This window comes from Lissotriton vulgaris, chromosome 12 (genome assembly GCF_964263255.1).
Source record: "Lissotriton vulgaris chromosome 12, aLisVul1.2, whole genome shotgun sequence".
Taxonomy (NCBI): Eukaryota; Metazoa; Chordata; class Amphibia; order Caudata; family Salamandridae; genus Lissotriton; species Lissotriton vulgaris.
The window spans coordinates 295,436,670-295,451,888 of NC_141700.1; the positions used below are offsets into that span (position 1 = coordinate 295,436,670).

General features: G+C 45.5%; 1 protein-coding gene across 1 annotated transcript in view; it reads right to left on the bottom strand.

Moving 5' to 3' along the window:
- LOC147674001 (uncharacterized) overlaps nucleotides 1-13,392 on the bottom strand; it is a 124,399-nt gene extending 111,007 nt beyond the window's left edge. Inside the window, exons 1-2 of the mRNA XM_086945088.1 lie at nucleotides 13,032-13,392; nucleotides 3,163-4,099 (exon numbers count right to left, since the gene is read on the bottom strand). Of these exons, the coding sequence (XP_086801214.1) occupies nucleotides 3,163-4,099; nucleotides 13,032-13,253 (1,159 nt within the window). The 5' untranslated portion in view covers nucleotides 13,254-13,392. The remainder of the gene's footprint in view (nucleotides 1-3,162; nucleotides 4,100-13,031) is intronic.
- Between the last annotated feature and the right edge of the window lie 1,827 nt (nucleotides 13,393-15,219).

Below are 15,219 nucleotides of genomic sequence, written 5' to 3' on the forward strand. Positions count from 1 at the left end.
CAGCTTTAAACAACATTTGCGACTGCACCTCACCCAAACCCTAGGATTTATTATAAAGTTTACTGTACCAAAAAACGAGCTTCAAGGACACACTTTTGCTTTTAAAAACAAATAGCAGTCATTTTTAGCTCAAGCACACGTTATCACACTTGCCTGTTGAACACACACTCTGGCGCATTCCATTTCCTTTGGATAAGAAAATGTGTTTCCCACCTCTCTTCACTTGCAATGGTACTGGGGAAATTTCATTAAGTATTTTTACATGTGTACGTTAATTAAGTTAAACCATTTCCATCAATTGAAAATACATTATTTCATAAATTGAAATTAAACAGGCCTTTCAACTAAACAGGATGAGTATTTACAATCACACTACCCATTATCCACCTGACTTATTAACTTCCACTACCCATCCCATTCAATATATTAAGCACCACCAACAACCATAAAAAGTGCAGTGTTCACTATATCATAATACTTTTTTTAAGACAGCTGTTGTTCATGCTGCAGCAGCCCTTCCATTTCTCATTTTAATTCAAAGATCATACCATCCCTCACGCATTAATAAATAACAAAAGAATAATAGCAGTATCACAGCAATTCAGAATAAAACTAAATATACTGTACGATTACAGTGCTGTACAGCACAGGTAAAGTAAACCAAACCAACACCTTTCGCAGAGGCAAGACCTATTGGATTTGCCAATGCTTGTTTTAGTCTGTCACCTTTACTAGTATTGCAACCCAACCACAAAACATAAAATGGCCCCCAGATTACCTGGAGGTAAGTTTTTGGGGGGAGTAGGGGATATCTATGGAAATACTAAAAGCATAATAGGTAGAGATGTTAACGACAATAAGTGATCCTCTATCCCACTGGCTGACATGTTTCAGCCACATCTCAATGGCTTTCCTCAGGACCTGGATCCCTGCCTTCCTTGTAGCTGGTGTAAGCCACATTTGTATAACCTATATCCAATAGGGTAAGGTGGTTAATGGTGCAGGTGGCACCTTCACATTCATATTCATGCATACACACATGGATAACAACAGTATACTTGCCTCTTTAGCAAAGTCCTACTAGTATAGGAAACCATAATGGGTTTACAGTGGGGCCCCATTGGAGGCATTCAGTGGGAGCTCTCTGTAGGCACACCTTCTTCCCATCTGTGCACCTACTGGTGCAGTACATTTCTGCACGGAAGGATACAATCCTTTGACAGACCACCCCTCTTGTTCCCTACAGGATTGGAATGAAGACTATTAGTGGCTCGATCAAGGACTAGAGAATTGTCTTTATAAGAAAGGGTTTTGCTCCAGTGACTTAGGTAACCTGGAGGGAAACAGCTTTTTTGTTAAGCTCTTACATTAAGGGCCCATAGAAGTCGGGCTAACATGTAGTCCTAATTTAGGCCCTACTGGTACTAATGTAAACTGTTAGTTCACTCTTTTCTATGATCTGAACTCTTACCTAAGCGTACTTAAGAAGTTACACCAGAATTTGCGTGCAGAGTTAATATTATCGTTTGGTAAAATGAAATGAGGAAATTACTGCACAGGAACGGATTTAATGGTCGTAGAACATAGAATTCCCAATTTTGTGGAATTTAAGACATGCATTTACTACCTGATCTGAGCAGGTGGTAAATGTAAGTGGGGGTCTCTGTGGGCCTCTGTGTGGTGTGGGCAGTGGACAGAGCCGGGTGTGGAGACTAGGGGACGGAATGGGATGTTCAGGCATGGGGAGAATTGTTTGCACCACCACTAAAAAGGGAAATAATTCTGCTCTGTCTGACTTAATAGGGGCCAATGCAGATTCTACAAGAGGCCCAGTTCATCCACATTCCTAGCGTAGCTACCATATCAGAAGCCACGGAAAAGTCTATGAATGCAGAACAGAGAGGAAACTGCCTAGAAAAGTAGAACTTGTCAATGAGCTTCTGAAGTGCAAACAAATTGTCAACTGACAAGAGTTCCTTTAAAATCTCTGGCAATCACCTGCCCAAGCTTGTAATGCCTTTAAGAGATGGCTTGCAACTTCGTTTTATGTAGCGTCCAAAAGGCTAATACGACAATTACTAGTCAGATCGTTTCTGCCTCTCAAGGATGAGGACGACTGTATCACCATTCCACAACTCTGGGATGGACAAATGATCTGTGCAGCACTTACCGATAGACAAAGAATGGAAGCCCAGGTACCAAGTCATGGGTGGCACGGATACTCAGGCTCAGTACTCAAGGGGGACTGGCTGTATCAAAAACTCAGTATCTTGTTAGAGAATATAGGCAAGAAAACGTTGATAGGCCAGGTTCTATCTCTCTAAAAATATAAAAAATGCAAAGATGTCTCACTACTCAAAAGTTACAATTTTCTTCACATAATGAGGAGACATATGGACACCAATTTTCTTCAGAAACTTGGGCTAAGTTAAAAGATATTTCTCTGCCACATTTATACACAGAACAACTATGGACACTTCCTCTTAAGAGGTCAATCATATTTTATCAACTGGCAATTCTGAAAATTGTGCTTGTTCAGGTCTTCAACCGAGGGTGCCAAACTGCAAATATGTTGGAGAAACTAGAGAGGCTTAATGTAGCTTTGGGAATCACAGAATAAACAGCCTCTGGGGACAGCTTCCTGTGCGCTGGTTGCCTATAAAGGGTATAAAGACCAAGGCCACATCAAAACTGCCAAGTATTTCATTTCTACCTTAGAGCCCATTGAGTGAGCAAGGTTTAGAATTAATGAGTTGTTGAGAGGAGTAATATTTGATGGGTGTAGTGATGCTACCGTGTCTTTTTTGTTACTTGGAGGTGGTGTGTTACACACAAAGACACATGTTCACCCAGAGTAGGTTAAAGTTACTACCATGAAAGAGGCTTGAAGTCTTCCTGCCCATGAAAGAGCAGAAAAGGAGGATACCTCATTAAGGGAGTACCTCATTAAGGGAGTAAAGATAAAATAATATAGTAATTGTAAGTCCTGGCATTTCGAAATGCTAAAATTCCGTTTACTAGAGGGTTAGTAAGTCCTGGCATTTCGAAATGCTAAAATTCCGTTTACTAAAGGGTTAGAATTTGTTTCAATTTCATATACGAAGGAATCTGACTGCAACTCTGACAATATCCTCAAAGTAATTATCTCTGACTCCCACTTACCTCTAAGGCCAACTCCATCTGTGCGTATCGAATAAGGTTCATACAAACAGTAGGAATGACACACTTTATAAGTCACCTTTTTCTTCTGCAGTGTTTTAATTATATGGTCATCTCTTTCCTTCAGCCACGGCTCATAAACTGCATTCGCAATTACTGTGTCTGCCCCTGTCTCTTCTATAATGGCGATTAACTCCTGGAGACAGGAGCGAGACGACCGAAAGACAATGCGGCTGCCAAATGCTTCTTGCAGCGATAGGTTCAACTGGAGCAGAGCATGATGGAGCCAATATCTTGTTGCGCCACCAGCAGCCAATGTAAAATTCTGCCCATTTTCCTCACTGAAGCACCACAGAAAAACAGGAATAATGGGAGCACCAAGTTCAAGAGCACTTATTAATGCAGGGTTGTCATAAAGGCGAAGGTCCCTTCTGAACCACACCACCACAGGCTTCATGGCTGTTGGGTTCCTCAACAGCAGGGAGGTCTTCTTTTTCCTTCGTTTTTTAACCTTTTTAGTGATCTTTGAATTTGTCGGGTCTGTAAGTGAATCCTCTGGAAAAATGGCTCCATTACCGGAAGATTCCAAAACGCAGTCCTCTGGCTCTGGTTGACCGTGGTAAGCAGTCATGTCATCAATCTGCTTTTGTTCTGGACGTTCAGTTCCTTCAGCCTTCTGAGAACAGTTTCCAATCTGAACTTTACAATCCAACGTCTGTCCATCACAGCTTGGTAAAGAACTCTTACTTTTATTTTCCGCTGAAGAATTTTGCACCACAGCAGCAAAGGAAAGTTGACTTGAAGCTTTGTGATCAACGTTGAATTGTTCAGTGGCATCGTTGGTCAGGTTCTGCGCACTTAGGTCAGCTTCCTGAAGAGACAGCGCGAGGGCCAGGTCGAGATCTTGATCGTAGTCAGATGCAAGAGAGGATGAAAAATCCTGAAACACAATGAACAGATTAGTTGAGGCGGCACTTAAAAAAAAACACGCACACAGTACAATTCTTTACCACACTTTACACCAGGCCTGGTGCACATTCATGGAGCTCACAGCACGTTACCCATTGACTTGGGAGCAGGTAAGGAGGCTCAGCACATGCTCCCATTGTGCATGCACTAAACAGCACTACATCTCTTGTGTGACGTATTCCTTACAGGCATGCATACACCCAGTACTAACCAAACACATACTGCACAGAACTGCTCTATCCCTGTACTGTACCCTTCCCAGGCACACATACAACCAGCACAGAGTCACTACTCCTAGGCTGTGCATCACTCTATATCAACCTGATGCAGGCCAAGGGATGAGCTAAGCCCACAGCAGTAGAACTCTACAAAGGTGAGCGAGCCTGTAGGTGCCACTCTCATGACACAGGGTAATATGGTTCTGTCCACCACAACTGATCACTACAGGGTATGTCGCCATGCTTGCGCGGTGTAACTCCTGGTGAAGGCGGTAGACTTCCATCACTATGAAGGTAGCGCTTCGGATGCCCCTACTGGTCCAACAAGACTGTAACCAGTAAGGCAGGCCTATGTTATGGCGCACATACATTATCTGTGTTCGCCTATGAAAAAATTAAAATAAATCTGGATTGGGGATCCAGACATCTGTATAGTTGAGCAATAAGGGCAGGGTACATATCTTCAATCATCCAGAAGACCTTTCTGTCCCAACATCCCTTTCTTCAGAGTAGGTCAACTTAACATGATGGCAGGTAATTTTTAATGGGTTTGAATCTAGGATTAGTTAGCAACTTTCAGTAAATCCAATATATTTAACATAGATGATACTCAGGGTTTTAGGTGGAGTGGGTCCTGCCAGGTCTCAGGCATGGCAGTAATTAATAATCGACTTTGAAATGGACTCAATTTTCATGTACTTAACTTTACTGGCAAAAGAAGTAATCAATTTCTCAACTATGACTGTAAAAATTATTAAGGTAGTCTGTGTTAGGTCTGTAATTTCTGCTTATAATTTCACATATTTTACTTCATTTTGGAATCTTCAATAGTATTTTTTTCAAGATGTTGTAGTGCTATTGTTTTTTTCGCGCAGCCCATTACTCTTGTATACTGCATACTTCAAAATTAGCCTCCTCCAGGTGTCCTAGTGAGTTCAGGATGTTATACAGATTAGAAAGGCACATTATCATCCAGTATTGTATCCAGTCCTAAACCGGTGCGAGTCTAGCTATAACTAGGTCCTAGTGGGAGTACTCAAAAAGCCAGGTCTTCAGCTTCTTGCGAAGTTCAAGAAGTGAGGAGGAGGCTCTCATGAGTAGCAAAAGTTAATTCCACACTTTAGGAACATTGTAGGAGAAGGCTTGCACAGCAAATCTGGTTTTATGTATGCGTGGAATCTATGCAAGTAGGAATAAGGATGAGAGGAGCAAGTAGGAATACGGATGAGAGGAGCTGTCTGATGGGTTTGTGAAAGCAGATAAGATTGTTGAGGTATGCTGGACAAGTGTTATGCAGTACCTTTAAAGTGTGACTAAGGAGTTTAAATTAACTCATTTGTGACTGGGGAGCCAGTGAAGCTCCTTCAGGTGTGTTTCGATGCAAGTGAAAAGTGAGAGGTTGAGAGTGATTCTGGCCGCTGAGTTCTGAATGGTATGCACCTTTCTGGTGACTTTTGTTGTTGATCCCGGCATAAAGGTAGTCCCAGCAGTCCAACCCGCTTGTGACCAGGGTGTGCATAATGGTTTCCCGGGTGCTGATGGAGAACCATTTGAAAATCCTCCACAGCATCTTCAGGGTATAGAAGCATGAGGCGGTGACAACACTGACATGGTTGGTCATATTTAGTTTACTATTGATGATGCCGCAGTTTTTGGCGTAAGTGGTGCGAGTGGGTGTTGAGCCTAGGTCTGTTGGCCAACAGGTGGATTTCCACAGTGATGTTCTCTTCCAGAAGATCACAATGCAGATGGGTGCTTACGAAGGTACGATTGATAGCTCTGATGTTGAGGGTGAAGGCAATACGAGTTTCTTAGCGTCTTTCAATGGGTCATACAAGTGTACAGTCCTTGGCCTCTCAGCAGAGCAATGATTGAATAAGTGCCAATTGTAACTGTGGGAAAGTGTGAGGTATGCAGATTGAGGTTTACAGAAAAATATGGGGAGAAAATGGCACAAGTGTCAATCACTGAGAGACTGCAGCAGAAAGGGGTGAAAAGGGTCGAGCAGGAGTGTCCGATGCATTTCAAAGGCTACTACCCCTTCCACAAATGCTAGTAACGTTTAATTTACTGTCTCATATTTTCACAATTTAAAAACATATTCAGTTCTAAATCTTCACAAGAAAATCATTTTAATTTATTTAGCTAATACAGCTAACATGCTTTGGTAAATAGGTCTGGCTTGCTTTAGGTATGTGTTGGCTGCTGTGTGACATGTCTGGATGCAGTAACATAAAATGCAGAGGCGCCTAAATATCGGTCGAGGGGCATGATGCAGAAGATTTTAGTTAACATGTTTTTAGGCCAGGCTTCTTGGACAGGATTGCTTGTTGGATCTTTGGCTATGTCCTCTTTACAGCCTCTCCACCCTTTTCAACAAAGCAGACGCTGCCATCGCACCCAAACTACGGAAGGTCATCAACATCTCCTTCGAAACAGCAACATTCCCGGAAAGCTGGAAACACGCCGAAATCAACGCCCTCCTCAAGAAGCCCAATGCGGACCCCAAGGACCTCAAGAACTTCCGGCCCATCTTCCTGCTCCCGTTCCCGGCGAAGGTCATTAAGAAAATCGTCAACATACAACTGGTCCGCCACCTGGAAGACAACAACATCCTGGACCCGTCCCAGTCTGGGTTCAGACGTAACCACAGCACCGAGACCGCCCTCATCGCCGCCACAGACGACATAAGTGGCCAACTAGACAACAGCGAAACATCAGTGTAGGAAGGTGGCTACCTGACTGGTTACCCCAGATTTTTTGCCTTGTGTTTAGCTGGTTTTCGACTTAGTTGGCCTGGCTCCCTGCTAATCAGGGCCCCAGGCTATCTGCTCTCTCTGTAAAATGGATTCCATGTACCCTAGGTGCATAACTAAATTGGCTTGGGTCACCTTATCAGCCCCTGTACAGAGCACTATAGGTGCCCAGGGCATAGGTGCATCCAAGGCCTACCAGGGGCTGCAGCATATCTTTTGCCACCCCTGGCTGGCTATCCAAAATTGACACAACTGGCTGATCACTCAGCTGGGGCAAGGTGGTGTAATCACCCCTTGCTTAGATATAGTATGCCTATATCTAACACCCCTTGCTTAGATATAGTATGCCTATATCTAAACCTATCTGGACACATATATACCTATCAGTCACTCCTATGGCAGGCCTTAACAATCCTGGAGGCAGAGTGCTTGGATTTATGTGAGATGGTGCTCTAGCATAAGCTGAGCCTGTCTGCAGCTGTCGGGACCAATTCCCTAAGCTGTTCCGGGATAATGCCATACCATATACTCTTAAGTGCATTATAATCCTCGCGGTTATATGTTAACTTTGGTTTGGCTTTATCAAAACATGTTGTGTAAGGTGTCATACGATTTGGAATACTACCCCCTCGCCAGTCCTGGCGACGGGGGTAGCATTCCACCCCTCTAGTGGGAGACGACATGTTACTTTACTGAAACGCGGTTGATTTTTAAAAGAGCCTCAGATCCCCAAAATGGATGCTTCTGCCACAGACACAAGTCTGACCTCCTGCTGCTGACCGAAACTCAGCAGAGGAAGCCTGGACAAAGGCTTTCCTGTCGCAGGGAGGTGTTACACCACTCCAGACAGGAAATAGTGGATTGTAGCAGGGAGGTTTGAAAGAAACCAGACACTGCCTGGGGAGCACAAGGCTGCCCCTTGCATAATCCGGCCAAACCGGTTCTGGGGCACACCAGTCCCAGTCCCAGCGCGGCCTGGATCAAAGGGAAAGGGGTGTATCCACCCCCTTCCTGGGTCCCACCCATAGGAGGGGACCTAGCAGGTAATCCAGCCCCCTAGATTGGTATAAGAATGGGAGCAGTGCCAACGCACTCAGATTATCCTGATGAAACATTTGAAACGAAACTCTGGACCCTTCGAAATCCTACTCAACGTAGAAGACTGAAGAATCTCCCTTGTGGTCAAGGAGTGACCACCCTGTGCAAACAGGCACCATCCAGCACCTCGACCCTTGCTTTGTTGCAGTTCCCGCCGGAACTCGAGCGACAGATCTACGAGATCAAGCTTGCCTGCCTTCTTACAGCCCGATCCACAGTCCCTGCAGGGCTGAGACCTGTGGAGGCGACCGGAAGCGTGGGGCACGCCATCTTGAAAAGACCATGAGACGCTGACTGTGCAGCCCACGAGTGACCCTCGAAGCTGTACACCGGGGTTTGAGAAGCCCCAACCCTGAGCCACTTTTGCACCGAAGATCACCCCTCTACACTCGACGAGTGCTGCGTGGGGCCCTTCTGCTTTCTTTGGCTCGACGTGTTGGCCCGGTCACTTGCCAGCTGGCTTGTGGCCCCTGTGCCGGCGAAAACCTAAATACGACTTGTGATTCTGGTTGCTCCAGACTTGCACCCGCTCCTCTGAAAAGGAGCACCCGCTCTGACCCTCCTGGTCCGAGTGAGAAGCAATCTTCCAATCCCGCGTGGATTGCTCTTGCCAAGTGTTGTTTGCTCCGATCTTGAAGCCGACAGCGCCGACGGTGAGAGCCTGCGTGGGACAGCTCGTGACCCGCTCCTGGACGTCGCAGATGCCCCAGAGCCCATGTGGCAGCGGAGAGAAGCTCCTCGACAACCACCTGATTGCGCCCGACATTGCCTGGTTCCGGCCTGGTTCCACCCTGGTCACTGCTGAGTAACCCAGACTCTGTCTCCTCTGCTTTCAGGTACTTTTCTACTCTGATCCACCCTTGGATCACACCAGACACTTCTCCTTCACATCGCCTGCAGCATCTTCAGCTTCAAGCACCAACAACCTGCGTGACGAAACCCGACGCCACTTCGACCCTATGCACCCGCTTCCTGTGGGTGAGGTAACTCAGCAACACCGGTGTTCCCACACTGGTACACACCTCTAGGGTCTGTGTCAAAAGTTTTTTCCTTCTAGGTTCAGTGGAAGTATCCTTAAACTCTATTTGTGTAACTTTTACGCACCATTGACTTTGCATTGGTGCATGCGTGTACTTTAAGCACTGCACCCGAATCCCGCTGGCTTTTCCCGACTTCAGCATTGCTTGTCCCGACTGCTCCCAGCGATTCCCTAGGCCCTAGGCCTAACCACTGTTCGATTGGTATCTCTTATACCACTTTCTTAATATATGGTTTGAGTGGCCACCCGCCCTCATCCATAATTGTGCAACTTTCATATGTTCTCCTGTGCTTTTGATTTAACGCTTGTGCCCCTTTCCTCATAAAGAGTACTAGGGATTATTTTAGAAATAAACACATATATTTTTATAATATATGCTTGTGTGGTGTCCTTTCATTTGATATTACAGGATTGTGAATGGTAAAACAGCTCGCTTAACACAACCTCTTGAGTTTAGCCTTTCAGGCTGCTTAGTCCATGCTACCCCCAGGATAGCTTGTCTATAAGGTTGACTTACAACCAGACACCATAAGGGATTGTTTGGACTGATACAAGGTGGTTCCAGAATTGGAAACATCATATATCAGGCCAACTTCTTACTATCAGCCCTCATCCTCCTGGACCTGCCAGCCGCCTTCGACACGGACTGCCATCGCACTCTAAAGACATGCCTCCTAGAGGCCGGAATCCAAGAGAAGGCCCTCGACTAGGAACACGTCCTTCCTCTCCGGCAGAACCCAGAGTGTCCGCCTCCCGCCCTTCCGATCTGAGGCCACAGACATCATCGGCGGCGTTCCCCCGGGGTGCATCCCTCAGCCCGACGCTGTTCAACGTCTACATGGCCCCCCTCGTACAAGTGGCCAGCCAAAACGACCTCAACATCATCTCCTACGCCGACGACACCCAGCTCATCCTCTCCCTCACCAAGGACCCGCACACCACCAAAACCAACCTCCACAAGGGAATGAGGGCCGTCGCCGACTGGATGAAGAACAGCCATCTGAAGCTGAACTCGGACAAGATGGAGGTACTCATCCTCGGACCCACCCCCTCAGCCTGGGACGACTCCTGGTGGCCGACCACACTGGGGACAGCACCGACACCCACCGACCATGCAGGCAACCTAGGATTCATCCTCGACTCCTCCCTCTCCATGTCTAAACAGGTTAACGCCATCTCCTCCTCCTGCTACAACACCCTCCGCTTGCTTCGCAGGATCTACAAGTGGATCCCGACCGACACAAGAAGAGCGGTGACACAGACCCTCGTCAGCAGCAGACTGGACTACGGCAACGCACTCTACGCAGGAATTCCAGCCAAACACCTACGAAGACTACAACGCATCCAAAATGCCTCCGCCCGACTGATCGTCAACGTCCTTCGCCTCAGCGACATCACCCTCCACCTGAGAGACCTACATTAGCTTCCGTCGACAACAGGATCACCTTCAAATTCCTCACCCACGCACACAAGGCACTCCACAACGCCAGACCAGCCTAGCTGAACAGCAGACTCAGCTTCTACACCCCTACCCGCCAGCTCCGTTCCGCCAGTCTCGCCCTCGCAGCTGTCCCCTGCATCCAACGTACTACCTATGGCGGCAGATCCCTCTCTTACCCGCCGCTAAGACCTGGAACACCCTCCCTACCCACCTACGGCAGACCCAAGACCTACTCGTCTTCAGAAGACTCCTCAAGACCTGGCTCTTCGAGCAGTAGCGAAACCCCCGCCCCAATCAGCACCTTGAGAGCAGTAGCTTGCTTTACAAATACTCTGATTGATTGATTTTCATCTCAATAAAAGCAAGGATGACACTGTATAGAAGTTGCATTTTAATACCATTATTTATTTATTTATTTATAAAGTTTTATATAGCGCGAACTTGATCCCGAAGGATATCAGAGCGCTTTACAATTTGAGGCAATTAAATAACATCCCACCCTATTCCCCTATAAACCCACATCCCACTATGGGTGTTTAAAAGCCTCATTTCAATCCTCGACCCAATTCAGCCAGAGTGAATGGTGTATTGCTCATACATCATATCATCTTAAGCAGTTTTGTCTGTACATAAACACACTCCCTCACCGGCCCCTGGTAAGAACAAGCCTGGAGCAGGGGACCCAAACAGGAAGGATCACAGGGTTGGACCCTTGATGACGTGAGTATATGTCATGTGTGTGTGCGGAGTGGCACAGGAATGGTTTGGTTTCACATGCAATGTATGCATTTTCTCGGCCTCACTCTTGGTTTGTCTCCCATCTTTAATCTCTATTGTAAACAAAAAGAGTGCGACTACAAGGCAACCCCCGTCTCCACCCTCTCCCGAGCGGCGATAAGTTCAACCCCAATGGGTGAGTGCAGCATGTATTAGTATGTGTGTTACCAGGGCGTGATTGAAGTAGGTGAATTTGAAACCATCATTAAACATACCTCACTCATGAGGCATGTTGTGACCGATGAGGGCGGCTTCAGCTCTAACTGGAAGCGGGTGTTTGTATTTGGAAAAGACATTCACTGTTGTAGCTGTTGTGCTTAAGATGATATGATGTATAAGCAATACCAATTCTACAATGGTATTGCCTAAGAAATATCACAACTGATCACGGGTAATGTAGCCTCAAATCAAAATACTGCTCAAAATTTTAATCCTTTACACGGGCATCAATATAATCCACATAATTGCAGTTCATGTTTACGGGACTTACTTATAGAGTCTGGCTTCAGACCTGGTATGACTTGTCATAGTGGCTTGAAACCTCGTTCTGTTTTTAATCCAAATGTCCCGCATGATAACATAGAGGCCTTTAGTAACATCATGATTCATGAATTGAATAAATTGAAGAAACTCCCATCCAAATTTAGGCAAAACAACCTGACAAAATCACAAAGAACCGCTCTTATCAATTTATCATCTGATCAAACTATCATTATAAAACCATCAAATAAAGGTGGAAATGTTGAAATAATGGATGTTGAACATTACAACCAAGAAGCCCTAAGACAATTAGGGGACATGAATTGCTATGAGGAAATTGGATGGGCCACTTGTAGAGCTTCCATCAAACAGTATCATGATTTACTTATGAATTGGCGAATTGAAGGAATGCTAAATAAAGAGGAATATTTGTTCTTGAAGACAGGAAATCCACGACTGCCATGTTTTTATCTACTACCAAAGGTGCACAAGCATCCCACTAGACCACCAGGGAGGCCCATTGCCTCTACAAATGGTGGCCTATTGGAAAGTACTTCGATCTTTCTGGATTTATTTCTAGCACCTTATGTGGTAAGATTGAGATCCTATTGTAAGGATAGCAATGACTTTCTGCGTCAAATTCATGACATCCAATGGGAGGACAGCTATCATATGATAACTTTAGATGTGTGTTCTTTGTACACGCGCATCAACCAATAACAGGGTGAGCCTCAGTATCTGGTTTCTACTTTGGTGATTCATTCTGCGCCCCTTGATCAATGCAATATTGTAATATTACTTCTATGTTTGCAGAACATTCCAGTTTCGTTTTTCAAGATCTGGTCATTCTAGGAATATGACAGTAACGAAGAACAGAAATAATACCACTAAGGTCAGTTCTCAATAGAGGTCCACACAGCAGAATACACAGTATTTAGTGTTGTTAATAAAAAACAGCTCTTATGAATGGTACAAATTTTTCTGGACCTTGAATTGATAAGACCTGCGTAAACACACGGATATAAAACTTATCATCACCGGCACGTTAAGCACAAATGTCGGCTAAAAGTGCATTTACCCACTAATCTACTTGCCTGCTTCTGGAAGTAGCCGGTGTATATCTCCTGCAGGTCGGAGTGCAGCTGGGGGTTGTTACACTTATATCTTCGCACTAGGTGGGGGAAGTCTGCTTTGGTCTGCTCGTGGCCCAGCAGGGATAATGTCAGACAGAAGAACTCATCCGGCAGAGCACTGCCCCGCTCCAAAGCTGCCATCAGCTCCTGCACTTCTGCGCAAGCAGACTGATTCGCTGCCATAGTGAATGGAAGAGTCTGAGGCCATTCAGTCTCCAAGAGCTGGCACGGTATATTTCAAGGCAGCTTTCGTACACAAGCAGACGAGACGGATTGTATAACATACCTTACCGGTCCAGCCGGCATTAGCGCGCATGCTCACACCACAGTGTTGCACAACAGCCGAAATCACATGGATCTTTGCGGGCCTGGTTTGAGACTCCTCCCTCTTTTTGCCTGATTGGCTATGTACGTCACCTCCGCCCACCTCAGTTCTGCCTCCTCCCACCGAGCATAGGTTCCGTTGAGTAAATCAGCACTGTGAGAGGAAGTCGAGGAGAGATTTTTAGGTCGACCCTGGGCTGCGCATGCGCTGCGAGCCATACTGTTTTGGAATATGTACCTAAGGCCCCGCCCACTCGCTGCACATATTTGTTATTAGCCTGTGTCATTGTCCTTCCCAAATCCTGGGTTCTGATTCTTTATTAGGCTTGTTAGTCCCCTTAGTACCTACTCCATTGTCTTTATTTGAAACCTTCCATGGTGACTGGCCCTTATACTTCTGTTGGGACACGTATTGTTTTAATTCGTCAGTAAGCACTATTTTCTTTAACCCCTTCCACGCTCGAGCACTCCCTCCCCAGTGCTGCTGTCAGCCAACGGCCGTCGAAGCCCCGCCCACCCTTTAGAACGCCCGCACCGCGGCGGAAAAACCACAGCGGTTAAGGGGTTAATGGGTTTAGCCCTACTGCAGGCACGATGTGCTTTCCTTACATTCAGCACGCCATGCGCGCTTTCACTTTCAGAGCTGCCTGGACAATGGCGGGGGCGCTTGTTTGCAATGCCGTAGGTCTCGCATTTACAAGAGTTTGAGCTATTGGCATTGTAAATGCTAATAACGTAAAACTCGTGCATATGCGAGACCTATAGTAGGAGTAGTAAAGGGGTAGACCCTTGGAACTCCAGGACCGGGGTCCAAATGTCAATACACAAAACAGTGGTCCTGGTTCAAATATGATTCATGTGCTGTGACAAGTGTCTATCACATCAAAATAACACTCACCGCAAAGTCATATACCATACGTCAAATCACATTAATATATATAAATTAAACCAAGTAAATGTTTGGTATGCATTTATTTATGCATAATCCATATTGACGCAATCTTATTTTTGCGAGCTTTTAGCTTGTATCAAATATAGTGAATAACACATAAATATTAGAATGCAATTGTATAATCATTACATTTCAATGTGCTCTCAGAAGAAAGGGAAGGGAAAGTGTGCAGGTTGTGAGGGACCGGGTAAAGGTGGTGTGACTGGTTAGGTACATCACGTTAAAATCAAGATGCCTTTACAATCAGTATGTACAAGGTTCCAAAAGTGCATCTAACATAGGTTTAAATTAATCAATTTCTTTATATCCTATGATGTGCTTGAGTGGCGTAGTCTACGTTTCGACCCCCGAAATACGCTGAAAGGGTAATTGCTGCCTCATGTTGGGGTCTTCATCAGGACTGTGTGATATGAGAGCATCAAAGAGACGGTAGATATCTGTGCCGTCTAGGGATGGGCCGGGTAGTGCTCCTAGAAAATTTGGAAACTGCTCCTTACAGGTATAGTTAAGTTTCTCCAGGCTTACGTCCTGTTGTTCATAGTTCTTGCACGCGTTTAAGCGTGCCGTCTGATGTCCGACCTCTGGGGTTCTGGGCTTGGAACTAAACAAAACATTTACTTGGTTTAATATATATATATTAATGTGATTTGACGTATGGTAAATGACTTTACGGTGAGTGTTATTTTGATGTGATAGACACTTGTCACAGCACATGAGTCATATTTGAACCAGGACCACTGTTTTATGCGAGACCTATGGCATTGCAAATATGTTAGTCTCCATGCCTCACTTTCACGTGCATGAAGGCTGCATTTTCTTTAGAAGAGCTGTGTGTAAGGAAAGTTGCGCGGCCACTATTAAAGTGAAACCGCG